Source organism: Elephas maximus, chromosome 10, assembly GCF_024166365.1.
Source record: "Elephas maximus indicus isolate mEleMax1 chromosome 10, mEleMax1 primary haplotype, whole genome shotgun sequence".
In the NCBI taxonomy this organism is placed as follows: domain Eukaryota; kingdom Metazoa; phylum Chordata; class Mammalia; order Proboscidea; family Elephantidae; genus Elephas; species Elephas maximus.
The window spans coordinates 16,384,251-16,409,593 of NC_064828.1; the positions used below are offsets into that span (position 1 = coordinate 16,384,251).

Below are 25,343 nucleotides of genomic sequence, written 5' to 3' on the forward strand. Positions count from 1 at the left end.
TTTGAACTGTGGACTTTTTGGTTAGCAGCTGAGCTCTTAACCACTGATCCACCAGGGCTCCACAAAAAGCATAGACGGCTATATATCTACTGTCATGATTCAGAGGAGAGAGAAAGCACACACAGCCTGAAGGAATATCAGGAAAGTTCACTTCCACGTGGAGGGCAGTAGCAGGAAGAGAAGCTAGTGAAGGAGGCAGAAGGAGTCAGAGATGCAGAAGACTCTCATCGTGTAGCACAAGGTTGTAAATGGGTAGCCTGCAGAACAGATTGGGCTCACAGGTAGGTTTCCTTTAGCCTGCATAGGGTTTGAAAAACCTTTTTAGCCAACATTTAAAAATTGCGTGATTTCATATAAAAATACAAATTTGTAGGTTTTTTTTTTTTTAATTGCAAAATCTGGCAACATCAGACCTGAATCCTTGCTTGGCAACTGCTAGATTAGGCTGAATAGCAGCTGCTGCTTTATATGGGACACACATTCTCCAGTCTGTTGCAGTGTCCACCACCCAGCATTGTATTGCAGACCCTAGGGTCTGAGGTAGCATGGCCCACTTCATGCATTTGTGTCACGTGTCCAGGCCCTGCACAGGCCATCAATACCTTTTTAAATGCCTGCTTGTTTTATAGGAGACACCGTGTGGGTGATGAGTATTCAGATTAGTGTGAAACTATGTTTCGTTCTTGTAGGACACTGGAGGATGTGATGTAAAATAGAATATGTTGTGGAGTGACCATACGACAAAATAAATGCCACAACATGGGAACTAGTGTTATGAAGAGTACAGAAAGTATATGCTGTCAGAGCATGGAGAAAATAAAGGTTATTTGATGGGAGGCATGAGATTTAAATATTCTTTGGAGATATTTTTTTTGGTCAAGAAAAGTATCCTGAACAAGTTCAAACATGTAGACTTTCTGACTTTTCTATGTTAACTCTAAGGTGCTAAGCCAACCAGCGCATAAACTCTACCTGTAGGATGATACAAAAAAACCAAACCCGTTACCGAGTCAATTCTGACTCATAGCAACCTATAGGACAGAATAGAACCGCCATATAGGGTTTCCATGGAGCGGCTAGTGGATTCGAACTGCCAGCCTTTTGGTTAGCAGCCTAACTCTTAACCACTGTGCCACCGTGGTTTCTCTGCCAATTTCTTGGTTAGCGGCTGAGCTCTTAACCACTGTGCCAGTGTAGCTAAATCAGGATAATATGAGGGACTCAAGTTAATGTAGATCAGAAATTTAAAAAGTGTTGGTCATTGTGAAGGGAAAGACTTGAAATCTCCTTTTCTTTACCAGTTTGTTGTTTACGATGTTCCCTTATAAATTCTCTGGCTTGGCTCTTAACTTTAGGACCATGTTTTAAAAACAGCATCTGGCTTTTACATATCTGATTTCCTTAGTGTCAGATGCATGTGGTCACATTCAACAGAAAGAATGACGTCCTACAGCTGTTTCTGTAATGTGAGTAGCAGCATGTGCTTGCAGTTTCTACATCTGCTTTTTATTTTCATTTCATCTTAGCAAAGGAGAACTAATTGAAGCAGTTTTTTTCCTTAAGATCTGTGGTTTAAGCGTGCATACCTTTCGGTATCCATCCTCAACCCTCCAACAAACCAGTTAGTTCTTTCCATGTATTGTAAATCCCACCATAAAACTGACTGATGTTCCATAATTTAGTTACCATGTTTCCTATTTGTAGATGTATTAGATTCCAGCTTTCTCCAAAAATATTTAGGGTATAGGAGCTGGGTAAGCAAATTCAGTTTCTTAAATCCCTGACAACTGGATTCAATAATAAATTCATTTCAGTTTGGCTCTTGTAAAAGAAGTGTAATTTATTCGTCTCTCATGCAATCAGTCTTAACTAACTCTAGAGTTCTAGTTCATGGTTAGTTTTTTTTTTTTTTGGTGGGGTGGGGGTCTTCAGAAATGGATCTCGTTGACAAGAGTGATTTCTTTGTTCTTAAACCTACAAGTTTAATTGAACGTCAAGGTCCTCTTTAATTTGATGTATTTTCTTTTTCTTAAAATATTGATCCAGTTGTACACAATTTGGTAAGACTAACAAAAATTAACAGACATGCGATAAAGGAAAATTGTAGTTGTATTTATCTCTTCTCTTGCTAAGAGCATACTATTGCTGACAGCAACAATGAACTTTTATTTTGGTCTCTTCCTGTCTCACCATTAGCTAAAATTGAGGAAATGTGGAACATTGTTTAACTGTTAATCTTGAAAGAAGTTTTATTATTGAATCCAGGGATTTGCACAGTTCCATTAATAACGATAGAGTCCACTTGACCCCAAATGGACTTAATATACCAATTGAGAACAGGAATCTAGAAACTTTTTTTTTCAGGCTCAGCCAAAAAAGCAAGTATCACTAATTTGATTTTATTTTTCTCATACCAAAATTTATAGACATTGTTTTGTGACATTAGTTGCAATCCCCACAATGTGATAGCACACTCCCCCTTTCCACCCTGGGTTCCTTGTGTCCATTCAACCAGTTCCTGTCAATTCCCACCTTATCATCCTGCCTCTAGACAGGAGCCACCCATTTGGTCTCGTGAATCTGATTGAACTAAGAAACACACTCTTCACGAGTATTGTTTTATGTTTTATAGTCCAGTCTAATCTTTGTCTGAAGAGTGGGCTTTGGGAATGGTTTTAATTCTGGGTAAACAAGGCATCCGGGAGCCATGGCTTCAGGGGTTCCTCCAGTCTCAGTCAGACCATTAAGTCTGGTCTTTTTATGTGAACCTGAGTTCTGCTCCGCAGTTTTCTCCTGCTCCGTCAGGGACTCTCTGTTGTGTTCCCTGTCAAGGCGGTCATTGATGGTAGCCGCGCACCATCTTGACCTGGTCTCAGGCTGATGGAGTCTCTGGGTCTGGAAACTTTTTATGTGTGCTAGTGTTGTGGGTTGAATTGTGTCTCTCCAAAAGATATGTTGACATTCTAACCCCTGTGCCTGTGAATGTGACCTTGTTTGGAAATAAAGTTTTTCTTTTGTTACCAGTTAAATTAATGAGGTCATACTAGAGTAAGGTGGGTCCTAATCCTAAACCCTTCTGAGTGGTGTCCGATAAAACAGGAGAGCACACACAGGGACAGAGACAAACATAGGGGGAAGACCTCATGTGAGGATCCACTTACAAGCAAAGGAACACCAAGAAATGTCTGGGGCTATCAGAAGTTGAAACAGACGAGGAAGGATCTTCCCCTAGAGCGGACAGAGAGAGTATAGACCTGCCTGTGCCCCAAATTTGGACTTCTAGCCTCCAGAACTGTGAGATAATGCATTTCTGTTCTTTAAAGGCACCCACTTTGTGATATTTTGTTATGGCAGCTCTAGGAAACTGAGCCCACGAATCACAGGCACAGAAATCTTATTGATCATCTACTCATTTCCAAAACGACATCAGTATACCCTGGGAGCATGGGTTTGTGGAATGACGAATAAGTGAGAAGTTACTTCAGAAGGCCTTGCCTCCAGTGCTAACCTGTCAACCATTCCTAGTTAAATCTGGGAAATTCTTCTTGCCACCTATGCTTTACAGATTACTTTGAAGTTTATATTTATATCTCTTTGTTTTTCTATACTAAGCTTCCTATGTAGTCAGCGTTTCTTTCATTTCCTGACAACATTCCAAGATGGCAAAAATAATCTGCCTGAAAAAATTTTCTCTATTTTAAGTACTGCCAGGCAAATGATCCATGTGATGACAGGAAATAGCAGTAGCCTGAAAACGCACAGCGCGCTGGCTTTATTTAGGCAGGTCTGCATTTTTATAGTCCCTTTTTAGCATGCTTTATTTGCATACCAGATAAAGAAGCTTTGAGTAATTTTCTCTGTATTTGTCTTTTGACAATGAGGTTACTTAGCTTCAAAGACCCTTATTGGCTTTGTCAACATCACAGATATTTTTCTAAGGATGAACTTAGAATCCCTTGGCAATTAATTAGTTGAATCAACCTCAAGGACAGTTCTCTTCTCGTGGCTTCTTAGATATTCAGTGCGTATCAGGGAGAGCTTTTACTGAACTCTTCATAAAAACATTCCCGAGTGACTCAGAAACACTCACATGATGTAGTAACGTGTAGCCAAAGAATCTGCTTAAACATTTCTACCAAAGGAAGTCATGAAAATGGACAGTACTGGCTGGTACTTTGAAGTGAGAACAGAACCTCTCTTGGAACCATGGAGCCCCTTGAATATGCCACTGGGCACTTTTTACCAGAATCAGTGACTACTGTTTCTGGCTCCCCCTTGGCCTCTGCTTTCATAAAAGATACTCTTCAAGTATATGAACTATATGGCCATTCTATCAGAGATCATGACTGAGGAAAAGTGGTACATATCCTTTAGGCCCAGCTGTAGAGAATTACATATCCACTCTGTTAGAGTTGAAAGAAACTTTATCAGAAGGAATGGAGACCCAAAAGGAGAAAGTGGCTTGCTTAAAAGTACACAGCTGGTTACACTGGGGAGACTGGTAGCATAGACACCAGTTAGGAGTCTTAAGAAGTAACCTAGGTCAGTACTTCTCAACCTCTCACATAGTTGTGCCTCAGGCTGTCAGCCTCCAGCCCTTTCCTATTAAATCAGAATCTTTGGGGCAGGGACTGGGTCTTTGCATTTTTGTGCAGGCTCCTTGGGTGGTTCTGGAGCACAGAAGTCTGAAAACTACTGGTTCAAGTGAGTGATGACCCACTGCCATTGAGGTGATTCTGACTCATAGCGGCCCTATACGACAGAGTAGAACTGCCTCATAGGGTTTTCAAGGAGTGGCTGGTGAATTTGAACTACAAAAAAAGAGCTGGCAAGCTCTTAACCACTGTGGCACCAGGGCTCCAAGTGAGTGATGAGGAGGGATAAACTAAGGCAGTGAGAAGGAGAGAAGGGCGTTGATTCGAGAGGTATTAGGAGGTAGAATGCTGACCATTCTTGGTGATCAACTGTATATCAACAATGCCGGAATGGGAGGATCCTGGCTTGAGCAATTTCCCTAATTGTCAGTTACACCAGTCACTGACACGGGAACACTGCAGTGGGAGATCTGCTGGAGAGAAGCTAGAACTTGCTTAGTTTTAGGTATAGAGCTAACTTATTGTTGAGAAATACCCATTTTTATCACCTAGAAATAATAGTAACTTTGGGAAAATATGGTTCTGTAAATACAAGTATTGACGTTAATAATGAAATTCCTTCATGATATAATGCTTATTCTTTTCAAAGGACTTTAGACTACATATTCAGCTCACATTTGTTAGGTGCTAAGATTTTTTGCATGCCTGCTACATACTGCAATGACTTTTTTTTTTTCCAGGCTAGCTCTTAGTATTATCATTTTACAGGTGCTGAAACTGAAGCTCAGAGAGGTTAATTGATTTCCATAAGGTCATCTAGAGCCCTGGTGGTGTTGTGGTTGAGAGCTTGGCTGCCAACCAAAAGGCTAGTTCATAATCCACAATCTGCTCCTTGGAAACTCTATGGGGCGGTTCTACTCTGTCCTGTAGGGTTGCTATGAGCTAAAATCGACTTGATGGCAGTGAGTATGTGTGTGTGTGTGTGTGTTTTTTTTTTTTGGTTTAAGATCATCTAGTCAGGAACCGGGAAACCCTGGTGGCGTAGTGGTTAAGAGTTTGGCGGCTAACCAAAAAGTTGGCAGTTTGAATCCACCAGGCACTCCTTGGAAACCATGTGGGGCAGTTCTCCTCTGTCCTATAGGGTCCCTATGAGTTGGAATCGACTCGATGGCATTGGGTTTGGTTTTTTTTTTTTTTTTTTTGGTTTAGTCAGGAACCAGCTAGAGCCAGGATTCAAAACTTCTGGCTTTGCCAAATCCAGTTCTCTTCCATCATTACATAGCTACCTCACTAACATGGATAGGCAGTTTCCCCCCATATTATCTGATGAAAGTGAAGTTTAGAGAAACTGTGATTCCCTCAAGGTTCCAAGCTGATAAGTATCAGAGCAGGGACCAAACCTCAGATGTCTGCTTCCCAGCCATTATGTCTGCTTTCCTGATGATTAAGAAGCTGCATTCATTTCCCTACTTGTTTGACGTACAGTTAGTTAAATATTCCCCCCCTCAAATAGGAAGATTTTAAAAGAGAGTTATAAATACCATTTTGAAAACCCCCTTAAAAATTAAAAAACCATTGCCATCAAGTCCATTCCACCTCATAGCAACCCTACAGGACAGAGTAGAACAAGAGGCAGCTGGTGGATTTGAACTGCTGACCTTTTGGTTAGCAGCTGGGTTCTTAACCACTGCCCCACCAGGGCTACCATTCTGAGGGGAAGAAATAGTGTTTGAGAACCAAAGCCAACCCTCAAGGCTTAGTTGCATTGGAACGGTGTTTGACAGTCAATTTCCAGCCTGTAAATGAATTTTTTTTTTTGATTAGGAACTTGTCCTTAACGATGATGGCAGACATACAGAAATAACTCCAGGAGAAAAAGTACTTCGGAACACCAAGGAACAAAGGGATCAGCAAAACAGGCTGAAAGAGATCGATGAAAAGCTGAGAAAGATGAAGGAAAATGTAGTAAGTCTTTTTTTTATTTAAAGTTGAATTGTAACCAGTGGTTAATTAAAAAAGGTTCCAGTTTTCATTGACTATTTTATAATGTGTTCAGTCAGTCAAGAAAATCAACGTAGGAATTTGTCAGTAAGAAATAGAATAAAAGCTAAAAATACGATTTACAGGGCATACACTAGCATTCTTAATTTATATAACATAATAAATATATAAAATCAGAATAATGATGTATAAATCTAATATTCTGTGTCTGATAGTGACGTAAATGATCTTTCTGGAAAAATTGGTAGCAGTTCTCCATAAAATTGTCTTTGTATATTGAGCTTATAACTTAAATACTCCAACTTTTCTTCATAATTCATAATACATTATTACTTGTTAATTAACATGAATACAATCTGAATTCTTCTTGAGTCTATGTCATGTTTTTTCTTGCTTACCATTTAAAGACATATTATTGCTGATCAGCAAAAGCCCGTAATCAATTAAATTGTGAGCTGGTTGATACTCTGAACCTATTAGAAACATTCTATAATATAGTTTTGTAGCTATTCAAAGAATGTTTCCAGCTGGATATCAGTCTTTTACCTAAAATTAAACATGACAAGGCTGAATTTGTGGTTCCACCTAGCATTCTGTCTCTCCGGCCATAATTGTCAGCAGTGCCCACTTTCTGTCTTCTACTAACTCGTGTCTTCTTGAGTGGTCTTTAAGCTTCATTAAGTTTTAACCACTTGGTCTAATTTATTGCATATCTTGCCACAGTTCCCTATGACTCTTTCAAAACCTTTTTTGTTCTTATTTTTATCACCCTTCTCTCAGCATTATCACCTCATGCCTAGCCACTTATAACCTAGTCTTTTTGAGATTTCCTGCTTCTAGGCACTCTCTTCTCTCATTATTCCATTTTATGTATTGCTCCATGGGGGTGATTTTGATTAAATCCTGATCTCCTCAGAGATCCCCAAGAATGTCCAATATCCCTAACAATCCTGGCTGAGAGTCTTCACCCCTCATGATCACACCCAGCTGAACTGCTCCTACCATTTGCCAGCCATAGGCAGCAGCACTGACCAGGAGCCTAAAGGATATCTAGGGCCACCTAATGAGAATAAAGGGAATGCAATGCATTGTGCTTCTATTTATAATTCACTTTTGTTTGCTTTCCATGGGAAATTTCACGGAAATTTTCTGTGCGATTTTTTCCCCCTTGATTCTGTTGATAGGGAGAAGAAGTAGAAGTGGGGATGGTTAGGAATTGGAAAGAGGCTTTTGGTCAATAGATATGGTGGTGGTGATAGGGAATTGCAGATTTGATGTGCTAAATAAAATGTTTGACTGCATTTGAAAACTGTTGGTTCTTTCTGTCACCTCACATCTGCCAATCCTTGCCATTCACCACGATTCAGTTTTCCTCATTTCTGACCATTTGTCACGTGCCTTAAACACGTACCCATTCTTTTCTAGCATGTTTCTATCATTACTTAATTTTTTGCCCAAAACCTGGGTCTTTTTAGAAATCCTAAATATCATTTCAGCACCATATAAAGTTTGGATTCACTAAAGGTATATGGGTAAATATCACAAGTTGGTTTATATCTAAGTGGAAAAGAATAACTTATAAGTGGGAAGAGCAATTATGGAGTATCTTCTATGTGCCAGGCACTGTTAATTCATGGAATCTTCACAACCACCCTGTGAGGTAAATACTGCTACCCTCATTTTATAGTCCGGGAAACGGAGACACAAAGATGTGAAAGAAGTTGCTCAAAGTTATATAGCTAGTAAGTGGAGGAGGAAATAGGATGTAAATGGTTAGTTTTTGATTACTGTGTTCTACACTTTTACTCTCTTTCTGGTACTTAATGCTTTTATTTTCACAATTCATTTTTTTGTTGTTATTCATTAAAATGTGATAAATTTGGTATAATTAGTAATATTCATGAGTAAAATTTTGGATTTCCCCTTATAAATTCTAATTTTACAGTTTTGTGTTTTACAGTCAATACTGGTAGATAAAGGCACAAGTATGTTGATCTGTATTGTCTTTATGTTTTAATTGCTTAGTGTTTCATAATATCCTATGTCGTTGTTGTTGTTAGGTGCCATTGAGTCGGTTCCGACTCACAGCGACCCTATGCACAACAGAACTAAACACTGCCCGGTCCTGTGCCATCCTATAGATTCATATTATATACCATATGACCTTTTGAGGGAAGATGCTGAGTACAATAGAAACTCTGTAAAGTACATCTTAGACTTCTAGGTCCTTTGTGGATTGGGAATCAAGGGACCTGAGTCCTTGTTTCAGTTTTATCAGTTACCTACTCTGTGACCTTGGATAAATCACTTAGTTTTTAGAGACTTAGTTTCTTTACTTTAAAACCAAATCAGGGGAAGAGGGCTAGATGACCTCTGTTCTTTTTCCTGTGATTCCTGGCATACTTATTTTTGGTGAGAGATTATTTTATAATATATAGTTTTTAAAGCTCAGTTCGTGTGCTTCCTAAGTGTTTAGTATTGATTGACTTGAATCTTCTGTTGAAAGTTAGATCCTTTTGGAGGCTTAGTAACACTCTTCAGGAGAGTATGAGGTGGTTTTTTTATATATAAAAAAATTAGCCTACTAATCTACCAACCAGAGAATGTGTTTTCTGAATGATAGTTTCTGAAAATGGGTAATTTTGAAAATTTGTCTTATTCTCCCTCCTGTGTGGACCATCATTTCAAGATCACTTGTTTGGGTAAGACAAATAATCTATGGCCATTGAATTGGTAATTTAAGGGTCAAATTTATATCCAGGAATAGAGATGCAAGGGGAAAGGGTAAGCTAAGGTGCAATGTAGGAGTCCTGAAGGGTACTCATGGAACCACCTGGATCCCAGGATTGGTTGGTCAGTAAAGGCTGGAAAGGGATTTAATTCTATATTTCAGATGGTAGGCAGAGGCTGCCAATACACATTTATCTTAGTCAAGATTGTTTCAGGAGGTGAAATTCCGTTTTGTCTATAGGTGGTGGTGGTGGAGTTGGCATTAATGGATTTAGCTACTGGGAGCTAAAAAAAAAAAAAAAAGAGGAAGTAGATGCAATGAAATGAGGCTGGGGCTGTAAATTTAATGTGAAATTGAATAGGCATACATGGGTTGTGAAAACCAGGTGCACACATAGAGGAAGGATGAACCATGATTGTTGGAAGCAGTGTATGTGAAAAACTCTTTAGGCTTTGCTCAGTATGAGGGTGATGCAGCTGCACATTAAGGGAAAGGGGAGTAAGAGGGATCGTGTTTCGATAGCCGAGTGACCACGGTGAAGAGGATTCTAAAACTAGGTCATGTGAAAGACTGTTGATGGGACTGAGTGTATTAATTTAGCCTGGTGAAGAAAAGGGGTGTGTGTGTGTGTGTGTGTGTGTGTATGTTTGGGGGGGATGGTTTGGTAGAAAAATTACACATGGTAGCTTACCAAAGAGATTTATAGGACTATCATTTGAAGTATTTTATTCCTTATACTACAGGAAAAAAATACAGGGATTGGGAGGCCACAAAGAAACAAATTTCTGGTAAATATTAAGGAAGAAAGAATTATTTCAGTGGGAGTGATCAGCCTGGGACAGGGTAGTCAGATTAGGCTGGAGTGGTATTTGCTGTGTGGATTTAGAGGAAGTGCTGAAAGGAGGATGGCCAGAAGATCTAGATCCGTCTCTCAAACACTGATAACGAAAGGGCCTTTGTCGAAGAGGAAAAAAAAAAAAAACACCCAAAAACCCCACAGATGTGGTGACTCCTAAGATGTTCTTGAATCATGGGGAGGCGTGGGAAAGGAAGAGGAGACTACTGTTTCAGCTCTGCCCGTTAAGCAAACTGCCGACTCAGTCTGTGAAGATGTGAAGTACCATTTCCCTTGTAAAGTACCATTACTCGTAATGATTACTAAAGGATTCCTCTTTATATTATTATGGAAATGTAAATGAACAGTTAAACTTTCCTCACAGATTGTCTTGATATCCATGTATGTCCATGGGCTCTCAGAGGCCTGTGAATCCAGATTTTAACAACACTGGCCTACATGACTTTTCAGGTCTGCTCTAAATCTAGATTCTCTAAGTCTTACTTTAAAATTGATACCCAAAGTGGGTTCTTTGCTAGTGCAAACTGCTGAAGGACTCTTAAACTCTTTTTTTTTTCCCTTGGTCATTAAATACAAGAAACTGAAGTGACTAGAGACTTGGATTTGAAATAATAAACTTTGAAAAAAGACTGAAGAGCCTCTTCTAACTGGTGGAATCTAGACACAGTTTTTTTTTTTAGTTTAATGTGTGTGGGTTACCGATGTGTGTGCATGCACACACACGCTCTCTGTTCCTCAGATGTAAGAAAAAACTTTCTTTTTAAAAGTTTTGGTGAAAATACATAGAGGAAAAGATGCACCATTTCAACAATTTCTGCATGTACAATTCAGTGACATTGAGTACATTCTTCAAGTTGTGCAACCATTCTCGCCACCCTTCTCCAAATTATCCATCCTCCATTAACTCCATTAACTCACTGCTGCCTAAGCTTTTCGGCTAACTTTTCAAGTTGCTGTTGTCGGTTTGATCTCATAGACAATTCTAGAAGACTTTGATTCATGATGTCTTTTTATTACAATGCAAAAGTAAGACAGTGACTCTGATATTTAGGAAAATGCAATGAGGAGGTGAAGAGTAGTCAAAATGATCTATTTTTTATAGACCAAAAAAAAAAAACGAACAAACCTGTTGGCATTGAGTCAATTCTGACTCATAGTGATCCTATAGGACAGAGTAGAAGTGCCCCATAGGGTTTCTAAGGAGCAGCTGGTGGATTCAAACTGCAGACGTTTTGGTTAGCAGCCAAATGCTTAATTATTATACCACAGGGCTCCAGAAATTAGGACAGTGCTTATTAAATGCTCTTATTTAGTCATGTAAATAAATCAGCAAGAAAATGAAACTATCTCAAGCTGTCTGTTCAGCTCTCCTATTGCCAAAAAGTTGATTCTGACTCATAGTGACCCAACGCGACAGAGTAGAACTGCTCTATGGGGCTTCCAAGGCTGTAAACTTTATGGAAGCAGACTACCACATCTTTCTCCCTCAGAGTGGCTGGTGGGTTCGAACCATCAACTGTTGGTTTGCAGCTCAGCACTTAACTGCTGTGCCACCAGGGCTCCTTTGTTCAGCTATAATTGATAATATCTGAATAAAATTATGTGGAGATAGGGATGTCACACTTTTAGGGTTCTATTGTGGTTTACATGGTCTGTTTTATCTCAGTACCTTCCAGGGCTACCTGGTATGGCCGTAATACTAGGCTGTCAATGTTAGTGGTGCCTCCTGGTGTTTGCAATGCCATGGTCCTGATCTTGTCTGTAATGTCATGGATTAAATTACAGAGTGCTTTGTATAGATAGACTCCTTGCAGGTGAAGGACCATGGTTCACATCTCTTTGTATCTCCCAATGCCAGGTTCCTTAGGGCCCATTCCAATCCAATATGACCTCATCTTGACTTAATTATATCTGCAAGGTGGGCACTTGGGTTCCTTTTGTGGTTTGGGCCAACCTGGCATCCATGAAAGTCTCGTTCATCCTAACCCTAGATCGCCATGGCACCAGCATGATGGGATGTAATCCCTGAAGACCACACTGCCATGGGCGATATTTTGGCTGTGGATTGGTTCACTTAGGTGTCAGTGATGTGACTAGGACAAGAGGGAAGGTCCAGGATAGAGGTTTTTTCCTATTAAATTCACTGTGTTGTGATTTTCTTTGTGTGTGGAGTCTCTCAAGAAGAATCTATTCCATGCCTCCTAGTTTCTGGTGGGTGCTGTCAGTGTTCTTCGTGCTCCTTGGCTTGCACGTGCGTTATTCCAATCTCTGCCTCTGTTGTCACGTGGAGTTCTCCGTGTGTGTCTCTGTGTCTTCACATGGCCTTCTTATACGGGCACCATTCATTGGACTTAGGGCCCATTCCAATCCAATATGACATCATCTTGACTTGATTGTATCTGCGAAGACTCTGTTTCCAAATAATGTCACATTCATAGGTACAGAGGGTTAGGACTTCAACATATCTTTTTGGGGACACAATTCAACCCACAACAACTATAACATTATTTAAAAGAAAACCTGTTGGCACCATGGTTAAGTGCTTGGCTGCCAACCAACTGAAAGGTCAGAAATTTGAACCTACCCAGTGGCTCCTCAGGAGAAAAAACCTGGCCTTCTGGTCCTGTAAGGATTATAGCCTCAGAAACCCTATAGAGGCAGTTCTACCTTGTCCTGTTGTGTCACTATGAGTTGTAAGTGACTCAACGGTACACAACAACACAACAACTTAACATCATTCATATCTTTTGACCTGTGTATTTCCACTTTTAGGAATATTTTCAAAGAAAACAACCCCAAGGGGAAACTAAACCAAACAAGACAGGAGACAACTTAAATGCTTTCAAATAGGAAAATGACAAAGCATTTTATGCGATATTAGCCTATTTAATACTATGTTGTTGTTGTTAGGTGCCTACATACAACAGAATAAAATATTGCCTGGTCCTGCACCATCCTCACAACTGTTGTTATGTTTGAGCCCATTGTTGCAGCCACTGTGTCAGTCCATCTCATCGAGTGTCTTCCTCTTTTTCACTGACCCTCCGCTTTACCAAGCATGATGTCCTTCCCCAGGGACTGGTCCCTCTTGATAACATGTCCAAAGTTCTTGAGACAAAGTCTCACCATCCTTGCTTCTAAGGAGCATTCTGGCTGTACTTCTTCCAAGACAGATTTGTTCGTTCTGGCAGTCCATGGTATATTAAATATTCTTTACCAACACCATAATTCAAAAGCACCAATTCTTCTTTGGCCTTCCTTATTCATTGTCCAGTTTTTGCATGCATATGAGATGATTGAAAACACCATGGCTTGGGTGGGGCGTACCTTAGTCCTCAACGTGACGTCTTTGCTTTTTAATACCATAGTAGATGATAAAAATGCCAAATATATGGACTTCATCAATACAGGACTTTAACTGGAAATAGGTAATACAAAATATAAAAATGCCAGATAAAGGGTACATTTTAATTATATTTATGTAATAGATGTATGTATGTATGCTGCAACAATCTGAAAGGAAATAGAATATTAATAGCTTAGCTTTATTAGATTTTCCCCTTTCTATTAAGTTGCCTTTATTCCTAAAGAAAAGGGAATCATAACTGGCTATTATATTATTTCATTATTTTACTTAGAGTTACTTTAACCTTTTAACTAAGTAATGGACTTTTTGAGTGGTTTAACTAAGAGTAACAATAGTTCAGGTTTAGTCTAATTATTTTTTTTATTGCGTGTTCCACCTTGATCGTAAGACTAAGGAGAATTTTTAAAAGAGTGTCTAATTTTAAAGAATATCTTTAAAGAACTAGGTTAAAATGCCTTTAAGGAAGTTACATAGTAATTTTACCTTTTGCAAATCAAAATAATTTAGTTTTAGCTTTTACATTTTGAAAGAATCATCAATCTCATCCCATCTCATCAATGCCCTTAATAATAAAATGTTCTCAAAGTTGTTTTGTTAGTATTGTTAGGAAAAGCTTTCCACGGTTCCAGTCATTCTAAATGCATTGACTATATTTTTTAGGTCTTTATTGTGTCTCTTTTTGATTCTCAGTCTGAACTTCATTCCTTATTTTCATCATTTGAAGTCTCTACTATTTTTTTCCACATTCTTTCACTTTTTGGTTTCCTGGAAACCACTGAGCTTGGCCTTGTTTGGTGAACTGCATTGTCACTACTGCATCAAGATGTTTCACTCCCGAAGCCCTGTTGCTCAGCATTGAGGGTAAGAATGTGGTTCACAAAGGATAATAAATCCTTGTGTTCTGATTCTTATTTCGATATGCTCTTGCCATTTAACCTGGTACAAGAATACATGGACCTCAGTCGGAAGACTGGAGGATTTCTTTTGCTCAGAATGGATGGAGAGTTTGTCTTCAATAGCTAACCATGCAATAGGATCAGAATTATAGAATGTGAGAGTTGGAAGCAGCCTTAGAGGTCATGTGGGCCAGTTCCATGGATTAGAAACGTCTTGAATGGCTAAATGATTTTCCAAAGGCTCACAGCTAGTGGTAGATTTGGACCAATCCTCAATTCATCTGACACTTTGACACCTCAACCAGTGAACTTTTCATTAAATCCGGCCTCCCTCAACCACACCTGTATGGTCCAGTCAATTTCAGCGAAGATTTGTTGACTCCCACAAACGTGGACTTTATTCTGAGATCTTTAAGCTGTTACCAACTGTATGCACATCTATTCTAAATTCAGCAGAACTCTGAACAAACCTGATATGTTTGTGGTTAAACTGCAAGACCAGCTAGTGTGCTTTAGTGTTCATACATTAAGTAAGGCCTGAGTTGATAAAGAGGAACCCTGGTGGTACAATGGTTAAAGCCCTTGGCTGCTAACCAAGTTCCAACCCACCATCCACTCTGCAGGAGAAAGATGTGGCAGTTTGCTTTCCTAAAGATTTACAGCCCTGGAAACCCTGTGGGGTAGTTCTTCTGTGTCCTGTAAGTTGCTATGAGTCGGAATCAACTTGATGGCAATGGGTTTGGTTTTGGGCTTGAGTTGGTAAAGTAATTATACTCTCTTTGATGTCATTATTCAGAACTGTAGAAATGATTTTAGCTTTTTCTCATTTGTAATAGCTTTTAAATAGATGGATAAAATGGTAACACTGACATGGAAAATTGGTATTTTTATGTAGTGTACAAGCTTTGTTCTGCCATCTAAAGCTGATGGCAGGTATGTGCACTAATGATGCAAAATATTTGGTTGTGAAATTTTGAGAGTGGGCTTTGCACATTAACAGTCAAATTTAAAGAAGATTTGATCTCATAATCATAGGTAAAGAAACACGTTTTGAAACAGAAGTTAGTAGAATATACAATTATCAGATATTTCTACATCATTTGATACAGAAATCTTGACAAAATTCCTTGCAACTGAGTATTATCATTTAATGATTGAGAAACAGCATGTAGCACAATTCCAGGCACAGAGTGGGAATGAATTATTCTGGAATGAATAAATGAGCCAGTAACCTTTTAAAAGTTATTGGCTACATGTACTGTTTTAATATAGTATAGGATATAAATTGAAACACAATTAGCTGGAGTTCTTTGGGAAGAAGGTATTAAGGGTAATTGGATTTTTTCCCCATTAACTTATTTTGTTTCACCTGTGATTTCTTTATTAGCAACGTGAATTTTGCTGAAGCAAGAGCTTAATTCAGGCTTTCTGCAGGGCTCACGTTTGGGAGCGAGACCCGTAGTGAGCGACTGAGTGCACAGTCAGCGCAGCCCTCTTATTCTCAATTTGGCATCACACGAGTCGTAACATTTGTGAGCTTTTAAAAACAATGTTTAAAAAATAAAGCAGGGGGCTCTTCTGGTGATGGTGATAGAAAAACAAAGGGGGCAAAGAATGTGGTGGTTATTAACAACAACAATTCAGATAAACAGAACCCAGAAAAAAACCCAGTGCCGTGAGTATGCCAAATTTGATACTGGATAAATTGGTGACATGACTTTGGAATTTTGCAAATGTCCTGGAACAAAACTCTTTTCAATATCAAGGGTCTGGTCTTGTCCAGTCTGGCTGTAAAGGAACAGAGTGAAATAAAATTACAAAAGTAGAATAGGGTCATATGGAATAACAGGTTATGGCAAACCAGTAAGATTTTCTGAGCAGCTATTTGTTATGATCTGAAGAAAGCTTTTAGAAAAATTTTTACTGGTGGGTTGATTAAACTTCTACTGTCAACAGAGAGATATGCTTAAAGCTCCTATAAGGACTGTTCATACAAACAGATGTTCAGTGAAATGAAATGATTCATATAATAGACATCACATTCTCAAAGGTTCTACTCTCCAGCTTTGTGACTCACATTAAGATTGTGTGGGATTTTTCTATAATCTTCATCTCTGTAGGCATTCTTCCCAGTCTCTTTAACAGAATTGCAATTGTATTTGCTGTAAGAACATTTCTATGTAGACATTACCCATTGCCTACTGTAATTCCATTTACCTCTTCCTTACCGATGAAACTCTGGGAGAGCCATGTACCCAGTTAAAAATACCCAGTGTCCCAGCCCCCCTTATATTTAGGGGTGGCCATGAGAGCTAGCTCTGGCCAATGGGATAGAAGCAGAAGTCTCCTGATAAAGAGTGAGAGACTCAGCTGATATGTGCCTTTTGCCCTTCATCCTTTCCCTTCTTTTTGGTTGGGGCATACAAATATTGCTCGAATCTTCAAGTGGCTTCTTGAGATCATGAGAGCAGAGCAGAAAGGTGCCTGGGGTGTTGACACCATCCTGAAGCTACTGCATTACCCGTTGTTTGGTTACTTCTGACCTATTAAGTTAGAAATACAAAACCTTTCTTGGTTGTGCCAGGTGATTTGGTTTCTTTTATAAAAGCAATCCTAAGTGACAGAGAGGCCCACCTCCAGTCAGATGTAAATGGTTAACCTTCCATGCTGTGCGCTGGGTGGGGGGGGGGGGGAGAAGGGGGGACGTTAAGGGAATTAGTATATTTTGTTGAATTACCATGGCACTTTAATGTGTTTGCCCGTGGGAAGTCAGTTTAAACCCTAAATTGAAAGCTACATTTTCCACCAGTGTTAGCAGGCTATCAGCCCTCTCCACTGATGAAGTGCGTGGGGCACGGGGGGGGCAAAACACTGGTCACAAAAGGCACAGGGTGCTCAGGGGAGAGTAGAGCTGGTGCTTCAAGCCCTAACCACAGAAGTCTTTCTTGGGGGCAATGAGGTAACAACAGGCATTTTGCAGGGTACAGTAGAAGGAGAAAATCTTCCGCAGAATTCCACTGGTGAAGACCCAATACCTGAAGAGAATATTGAGTACGAACAGAGTTAGAGGTATAGTAGTAAGAATCCTACCATAACATTTGAGACCAGCACTGTCCAACAAAAATACAATATGGACCACGTATGTAATTTTAAGTTTGTTAACAGTCACCTTAAAAAGGTTTTGGATAGGACAGTTCTAGAGAAGAACAAAGTGATTTATGTGGTATACAAATACCTTGGTTTATTCTAAAAAAAAAAAAAAAAAAAAGGAGTAAATTTTTTTCACCAAAATTCTAAATTTTCTAGGATTGTGGAAGAAATAAGGATTAGTAAACTTCTAGGAGAGTTTAACAATGGTGAGGGAAAAGGCCCGGGGAAAGTCTGTAACCATGACTTTTTAAAGTGAGTTTTACCTGGGTTGTTAGGTATGATCTTTAAAAAAAAAGGCTAAGAAATGAAAATCGAAATAAAAGATTTATTGAAACCATATGTGTAATTGGGAAACAGAATATTCTCAGTTTCACCTCTTGGGTATATTAAAACTTATTGCCGTTGAGTTGATACCAACTCATGGTGACTCTATAAGAGAGAATAGCACTGCCCCATAGGGTTTCCAAGGAGCAGCTGGTGGATTTGAACTGCCGACCTTTTGGTTAGGAGCTGAGCTTTTAACCACTGTATCACCGGGGCTCCATGGGTATATTAAGAGGTAGGAAAGTATTTTTGTCTTTTTGGAGTTATTTGCAATGTTTATCTAAAATGGTGAGAATTTGCTTGTTTTACCACTCTACTGTTACGGGTGTTTTCCTTTCTTAAACTGGGAGAGATTGGAATGAGAGAAGACAAATTTGGGGGAAACGGGGAAGGCTTTGGTACTTCATTTTCATGGCTGTTGAGCTAGATATCAACTTGGTTTGTATTTGATGCCTGAGGTTAGAACATATCAACAATTTTTTTGAGCACTTTTTGCTAACTTGATTATTATTTATCCCAGTTCATTTAGTGAATGAAGTATTCCAGAAGGGCACTGAACTCTTTACTTTTTTCTTGGTCACCTAGCATCAGATACTCTAGTAACCACTAGTAGCAGTGAGGTATTCCAGGCCCCACTTCCACTGCAGCGCCTCCCACTGGAAGTACTAGATAACATTTTAAAAGGGCCTCTGAGGGCCTACAAGAAATTTTTAGTTTTGGGTTTTTTTGGTATACTAGACACACGCTTTGTCAAGACAAAGCATTCTCCTGTGCCCAAGTAGTCATAATAGATGACTGCCCCTGAAGATGGAGAAGAATTTGTTGAAAGATTCCTCTTAAATTATGAAATAATTATGGAAACCTAGTTATGGCTTAAATATATTTTTATTGTGAAAATTGCATTTTAGAGAATTCAAGCAATCCAGAAAAATATGAAGAGAGGAAAATCACCCATAATTTTACCTCTCAGAAAGGCCTTTAATGGTAATAGAACCATAGTTAATCCTTGGCCCTTAACCTGCTGTATATAACAGAAATACCACAAGTGGACAGCTTTAATGAACAGAAATTTATTTTCTCACAGTTGAGGAGGCTAGAAGTCTAAATTCAGGGTGCCAGCTCTGGAGGAAGGCTCTCTTTCTCTGTCCACTCGAAGGGAAGGTTTTCAGCTTCTATTCATAGGTTCCTTGTTGATTTCGACTCATAGCAACTCTATAGGACAGAGCAGAACTGCCCCACAGAGTTTCTAAGGAGCACCTGGTGGATTTGAACTGCTGACATTTGGTTAGCAGCCTTAGTTCTTAACCACTATGCCACCAGGGTTTCCTTGCCCTCCCAGAGAGGCTGTTTAATTTATTCTTGCACTAACAGTGTTCTAGAGTGCTCTATCCATGCCAACAGTCTTACCATTCTTTTAATTTTTTGCCAATCTGATAGTTGAAAAGTGGTATCATTGCTTTAATTTGCATTTTTGCTTATTAATGAATTTGGACATGTTTTTAAATGCTTACTGGCAATTTGCATTTCTTCTTTGATGAATTTCCTGTTTGTATCTTTTTTTTTTTAAATTAAGGTGTTTTCTTTTTTTAATTGAAAAGTAATCCTTATATATTTGGAACATGTATCTTTTGTAACCTATGTTACAAATTTAACTATTTCCAAAATGGTAATTCTATTTACTGTGCTCCTGTATTTAAAATTTTGCAAGGTACTGTTTTTCTGACTTATTGTTATATGGAGTCGTTTGTGAGAAGTATGTTGCTGTTGAAACTTGGTTCATGTTTCTTGAAATGATCCATCAAAACTATTTATATTCTTTCATGTCTAAGCCCTGCATCAGCTCTGGAAGATGTTTTGAGTAAGTAATGCGAAGAAAACCACCATCTAATCATGTTCTTGCCACAGGTCCTTTGAAGTTTGTTGCTAATCTCTTCTTAGCTACATTTCTTAGGATCTCAGGTTTAGTTAAGCAGTGACAAGTAAAAACATAGTGAATATAATTCCTTTTCCTGCTTTTGTGTTTAAATTTAATATTAACAACTGAGAAGTAGCAAACTCACTGTTTTTATTTTTATTTATTCTAAAAAAAAAAATTTTTTTTTTTTTATCTCTACATGAAAATACCCATGATCAATATCAATGGTCTAAGTTTCCTGAGTCAGCTACTCAAGCAGTGTCCAGCAGTCAGTGGATTCATAACTGTGCTGAGATTTGAAATACCTGTTAAAGAAAAGGGCTTTTCATAGTGTGGAAAGTCTGCCTACTGAGTGGTGTTTTTACCCATTGTCATACCTTTGGCTCTGAAAGTAACAAAGTAATATTTAATTTGGCTATGAAAGATAGTAACATTTAAAGTTAATTTCTGTAGGAATTTAAAATTAAACAGAGGACACAAGATAAATAAATATGCAACTAGTGAAAAAAAGAAAACCAAAACTGTTGCTGTTGAGTTGATTTCAACTCATAGCAACTCTGTAGGACAGAGTAGAATTGTCCTACAGGGTTTCCAAGGAGTGGCTAGTGGACTTGAACTGCCGACCTTTTGGTTAACAGCTGAGCTCTTAACCACTATGCCACCAGAGCTCCATGCAGCCAGTGGCGGAATATAATTAATAATTATAAAGAATTTTGAAGGATAAAATATGTAGGGTACTAATTTGATACTTTGGCAAATAGGAAGGAAAACTACAAATAGAGCTTGAGTTGTAATTCAGAGGGGAGTGGAATAGTGCAATCAGAGAAGGGGCAGTTGGGTAATGGGATGCCACAGGATATGGATGGGGATTGGCAGCCATGGAGGGAGGCTGGCAGAGGACACCAAAGGCAGTGACCAGCAGTGTATCCTGATGCAGAGGTCAAAGAATAGCTGTAGGTGGGCAGCTAGTACCTTGTCAAAATGGTGGACACGGCATGGCTATTGCAAGAAGTCTAAGAAAGCATATAAAATGCTAACATTTGCAAATGTTAGAGAAGTACAGCCTACGTAATGGCAAGACAAGGAGCTCTCAAACTCTCTGGTTGTATGATTCTATATGCTGGGAAAATGTAAGTCCCACTGACTGTGCATCTCTGTTATAAATTTTTAGGAGAGTAAATGGACTAAAAGAGACTTGGTCATTCATTATGATTTTTCTATGGTACCTAACTCAACATTGGGCATGTTTTTTGAATCTTTGATTAAAAATGGCATTTGACTAAAAATGCCTTTAAAAAAATGAGTTATAATGTAACTGAAACATTGCGTATAAATATATATAAGGACACAAACTTATATACTCATTGAGAATTTTGTGTATACAATTCAGATCTTTTTAAAGTTGACTTTGTTTTATTTATTTTAAATTAAATTAATTTTTTTATTATTGTACTTTAGATGAAGGTTTACAGAGCAAACTAGCTTCTCATTAGACAGTTACTACACAAATTGTTTTGCGATATTGGTTACCAACCTGATGACATGTCAATACTCTCCCTTCTCAACCTTGGGATCCCCATTACCAGCTTTTCTGTCCCCTCCTGCCTTCTAGTCCTTGGTCCTGGGCTGGTGTACCCCTTTAGTCTCGTTTTGTTTTACGGACCTCTCTAATCTTTGGCTGAAGGGTGAACCTCAGGAGTGACTTCATTACTGAACTAAAAGGGTGTCTGGAGGCCATACTCTTGGGGTTTCTCCAGTCTCTGTCAGGCCAGTAAGTCTGGTCTTTTTTGTGATTTAGAATTTTGTTCTACATTTTCTCCATCTCTGTCTGGGACCTGTCAGAGCAGTCAGTGGTGGTAGCCAGGCACCATCTAGTTGTGCTGGACTCAGTCTGGTGGAGGCTGTGGTAGTTGTGGTCCATTAGTCGTTTGGACTAATCTTTCCCTTGTGTTTTTAGTTTTCATTCTCCCTTGCTCCCGACAGGGTGAGAACAGCGGAATATCTTATCTTAGTTGGCTGCTCACAAGCTTTTAAGACCCCAGATGCTACTCACCAAAGTAGAATGTAGAACATTTTCTTTCTAAACTGTTATGCCAGTTGAGCTAGATGTTCCCCGAGACCATGGTCCCCACAGCCCTTAGCCCAGTGACTCAATCCCTTAGGGAGTTTGGATTTGTCTGTGGAGCTTCCATGACCTTGCCTTGTGCAAATTGTGCTGGCTTACCCAGTGTTGTGTACTGTCTTACCCTCCACCAAAGCTATTGCCTCTAATTAGTGTTTTTCCATTCCCACCCCTCACCTTCCTTGTAACCATCAAAGATTGTTTCTTTTTGTATGTAAACCTTTTCATGAGTTTTTATAGTAGTGGTCTCATACAGTATTTGTCCTTTTGTGATTGACTGATTTCACTCAGCATAATGACCTCCAGATTCATCCATGCTGTGAGATGCTTTGCAAATTCATCATTGTTCTTTATCGTTGCGTAGTACTCCACTGTGTGTGTGTACCATAGTTTGTTTATCCATTCATCTGTTGATGGGCATCTAGGTTGTTTTCATCTTTTTGCTTTTTTGAACAATGCTGCAATGAACATGGGTGTGCATATGTCTATTCGAGTGATGGCCCTTATTTCTCTAGGATATATTCCTAGCAGTGGGATTGCTGGATCATATGGTATTTCTATTTCTAGCTTTCTAAGGCAGCGCCATATTGTTTTCCAAAATGGTTGTACCATTTTGTATTCCCACCAGCAGTGCATAAGTTCCACTCTCCCTGTAGCCTCTCCAACATTTGTTATTTTCTGTTTTTTGGTTCGTGTCAGTAATGCTGGAGTGAGATGGTATCTCATTGTGTTTTTGATTTGCATTTCTCTAATGCTTGTGACCCCCAAGTGTCTGTCAGTTTGTCATACCGTGGGGGCTTGCGTGTTGCTGTGATGCTGGAAGCTATGCCACCGGTATTCAGATACTAGCAGAGTAACCCATGGAGGACAGATTTCAGCTGAGCTTTCAGACTAAGACAGACTAGGAAGAAGGACCCGGCAGTCTACTTCTGAAAGGCATTAGCCAGTGAAAACCTTATGAATAGCAGTGAAACGTTGTCTGATATAGTGCTGGAAGATGAGCCCCCAGGTTGGAAGGCACTCAAAAGATGACTGAGGAAGAGTTGCCTCCTCAAAGTAGAGTTGACCTTAATGACATGGATGGAGTAAAGCTTTTGGAACCCTCATTTGCTGATGTGGCATGACTCAAAATGAGAAGAAACAGCTGCAGACATCCATTAATAATAGGAACCTGGAATGTACGAAGTGTGAATTTAGGAAAATTGGAAATCATCAAAAATGAAATGGAACACATAAACATCGATATCCTAGGCATTAGTGAGCTGAAATGGACTGGTATTGGCCATTTTGAATCAGACAATCATATAGTCTACTATGCTGGGAATGACAACTCGAAGAGGAATGGTGTTGAGCATTCATCGTCAAAAAGAGCGTTTCAAGATCTATCCTGAAGTACAACGGTGTCAGTGATAGGATAATATCCATACGCCTACAAGGAAGACCAGTTAATACAACTATTATTCAAATTTACGCACTAACCACTAGGGCCAAAGATGAAGAAATAGAAGATTTTTGTCAGCTGCTGCAGTCTGAAATTGAGCAAACATGCAATCAAGATACATTGATAATTACTGGTGATTGGAATACAAAAGTTCAAAACAAAGAAGAAGGACCAGTAGTTGGAAAATATGGCCTTGGTGATAGAAACAATGTCGGAGATTGAATGATAGAATTTTGCAAGACCGACTTCTTCATTGCAAATACCTTCTTTCACCAACATAAATGGCGACTATACACATGGACCTCGCCAGATGGAACACACAGAAATTAAATCGACTACATCTGTGGAAAGAGACGATGGAAAAGCTCAATATCATCAGTCAGAACAAGGCCAGGGGCCGACTGTGGAACAGACCACCAATTGCTCATTTGCAAGTTCAAGCTGAAACTGAAGAAAATCAGAGCAAGTCCATGAGAGCCGAAATATGACCTTGCGTATATCCCACTGGAATTTAGAGACCATCTGAAGAATAGATTTGACGCACTGAACACTAGTGACCGAAGACCAGACGAGATGTGGAATGACATCAAGACATCATCCATGAAGAAAGCAAGAGGTCACTGAAAAGACAGGAAGGAAAGAAAAGACCAAGGTGGATGTCAGAGGAGACTCTGAAACTTGCTCTCGAACGTTGAGCAGCTAAAGCAAAAGGAAGAATTGAGGAAGTAAAAGAACTGAACAGAAGATTTCAAAGGGCCTCTTGAGAAGACAAAGTAAAGTATTGTAATGACATGTGCAAAGAGCTGGAGGTGGAAGATCAAAAGGGAAGAACACGCTCTATGTTTCTCAAGCTGAAAGAACTGAAGAAAAAATTCAAGCCTCTAGTTGCAATAGTGAAGGATTCTATGGGGAAAATATTAAACGATGCAGGAAGCATCAAAAGAAAAAACAAAAACAAACCAAACCCATTGCATCAAAAGAAGATGGAAGGAATACACAGAGTCATTGTACCAAAAAGAATTAGTCAATGTTCAACCATTTCAAGAGGTGGCATATGATCAGGAACCGATGGTACTGAAGGAAGAAGTCCAAGCTGCTCTGAAGGTATTGGCAAAAAACAAGGCTCCAGGAATTGATGGAATATCAACTGAGATGTTTCAACAAACAGATGCAGCACTGGAGGTGCTCACTCATCTATGCCAAGAGATATGGAAGATAGCTTCCTGGCCAACTGACTGAAAGAGATCTGTACTTATGCCTATTCCCAAGAAAAGTGATCCAACTGAATGTGGAAATTATAGAACAATATCATTAATACCACATGGAAGCAAAATTTTGCTGAAGATGATTCAAAAACTGCTGCAGCAGTATATCGACAGGGAACTGCCAGAAATTCAAGCCAGTTTCAGAAGAGGACATGGAACCGGGGATATCATTGCTGATGTCAGATGGATCCTGGCTGAAAGCAGAGAATACCAGAAGGATGCTTACCTGTATTTTATTGACTATGCAAAGGCATTTGACTGTGTGGATCATAACAAATTATTGATAACATTGCGAAGAATGGGAATTCCAGAACACTTAATTGTGCTCATGAGGAACTTTTACATAGATCAAGAGGCAGTCGTTAGGACAGAACAAGGGGATACTGATTGGTTTAAAGTCAGGAAAGGTGTGTGTCGGGGTTGTATTCTTTCACCATACCTATTCAATCTGTATGCTGAGCAAATAATCCTAGAAGCTGGACTATATGAAGAAGAACGGGGCATCAGGATTGGAGGACTCGTTAACAACCTGCATTATGCAGATGACACGACCTTCCTTGCTGAAAGTGAAGAGGACTTGAAGCACTTACTAATGAAGATCAAAGACCACAGTCTTCAGTATGGATTGCACCTCAACATAAAGAAAACAAAAATTTTCACAACTGGACCAATGAGCAACA

The 25,343-nt window shown here is 39.2% G+C and overlaps 1 protein-coding gene across 7 annotated transcripts in view; it reads left to right on the top strand.

Moving 5' to 3' along the window:
* FSIP1 (fibrous sheath interacting protein 1) overlaps positions 1-25,343 on the top strand; it is a 173,805-nt gene that overhangs the window by 46,345 nt on the left and 102,117 nt on the right. For all 7 annotated transcript variants that reach the window (XM_049897841.1, XM_049897842.1, XM_049897837.1 and 4 more), the window contains one exon: positions 6,420-6,560. In XM_049897841.1, the coding sequence (XP_049753798.1) occupies positions 6,420-6,560 (141 nt within the window). The remainder of the gene's footprint in view (positions 1-6,419; positions 6,561-25,343) is intronic.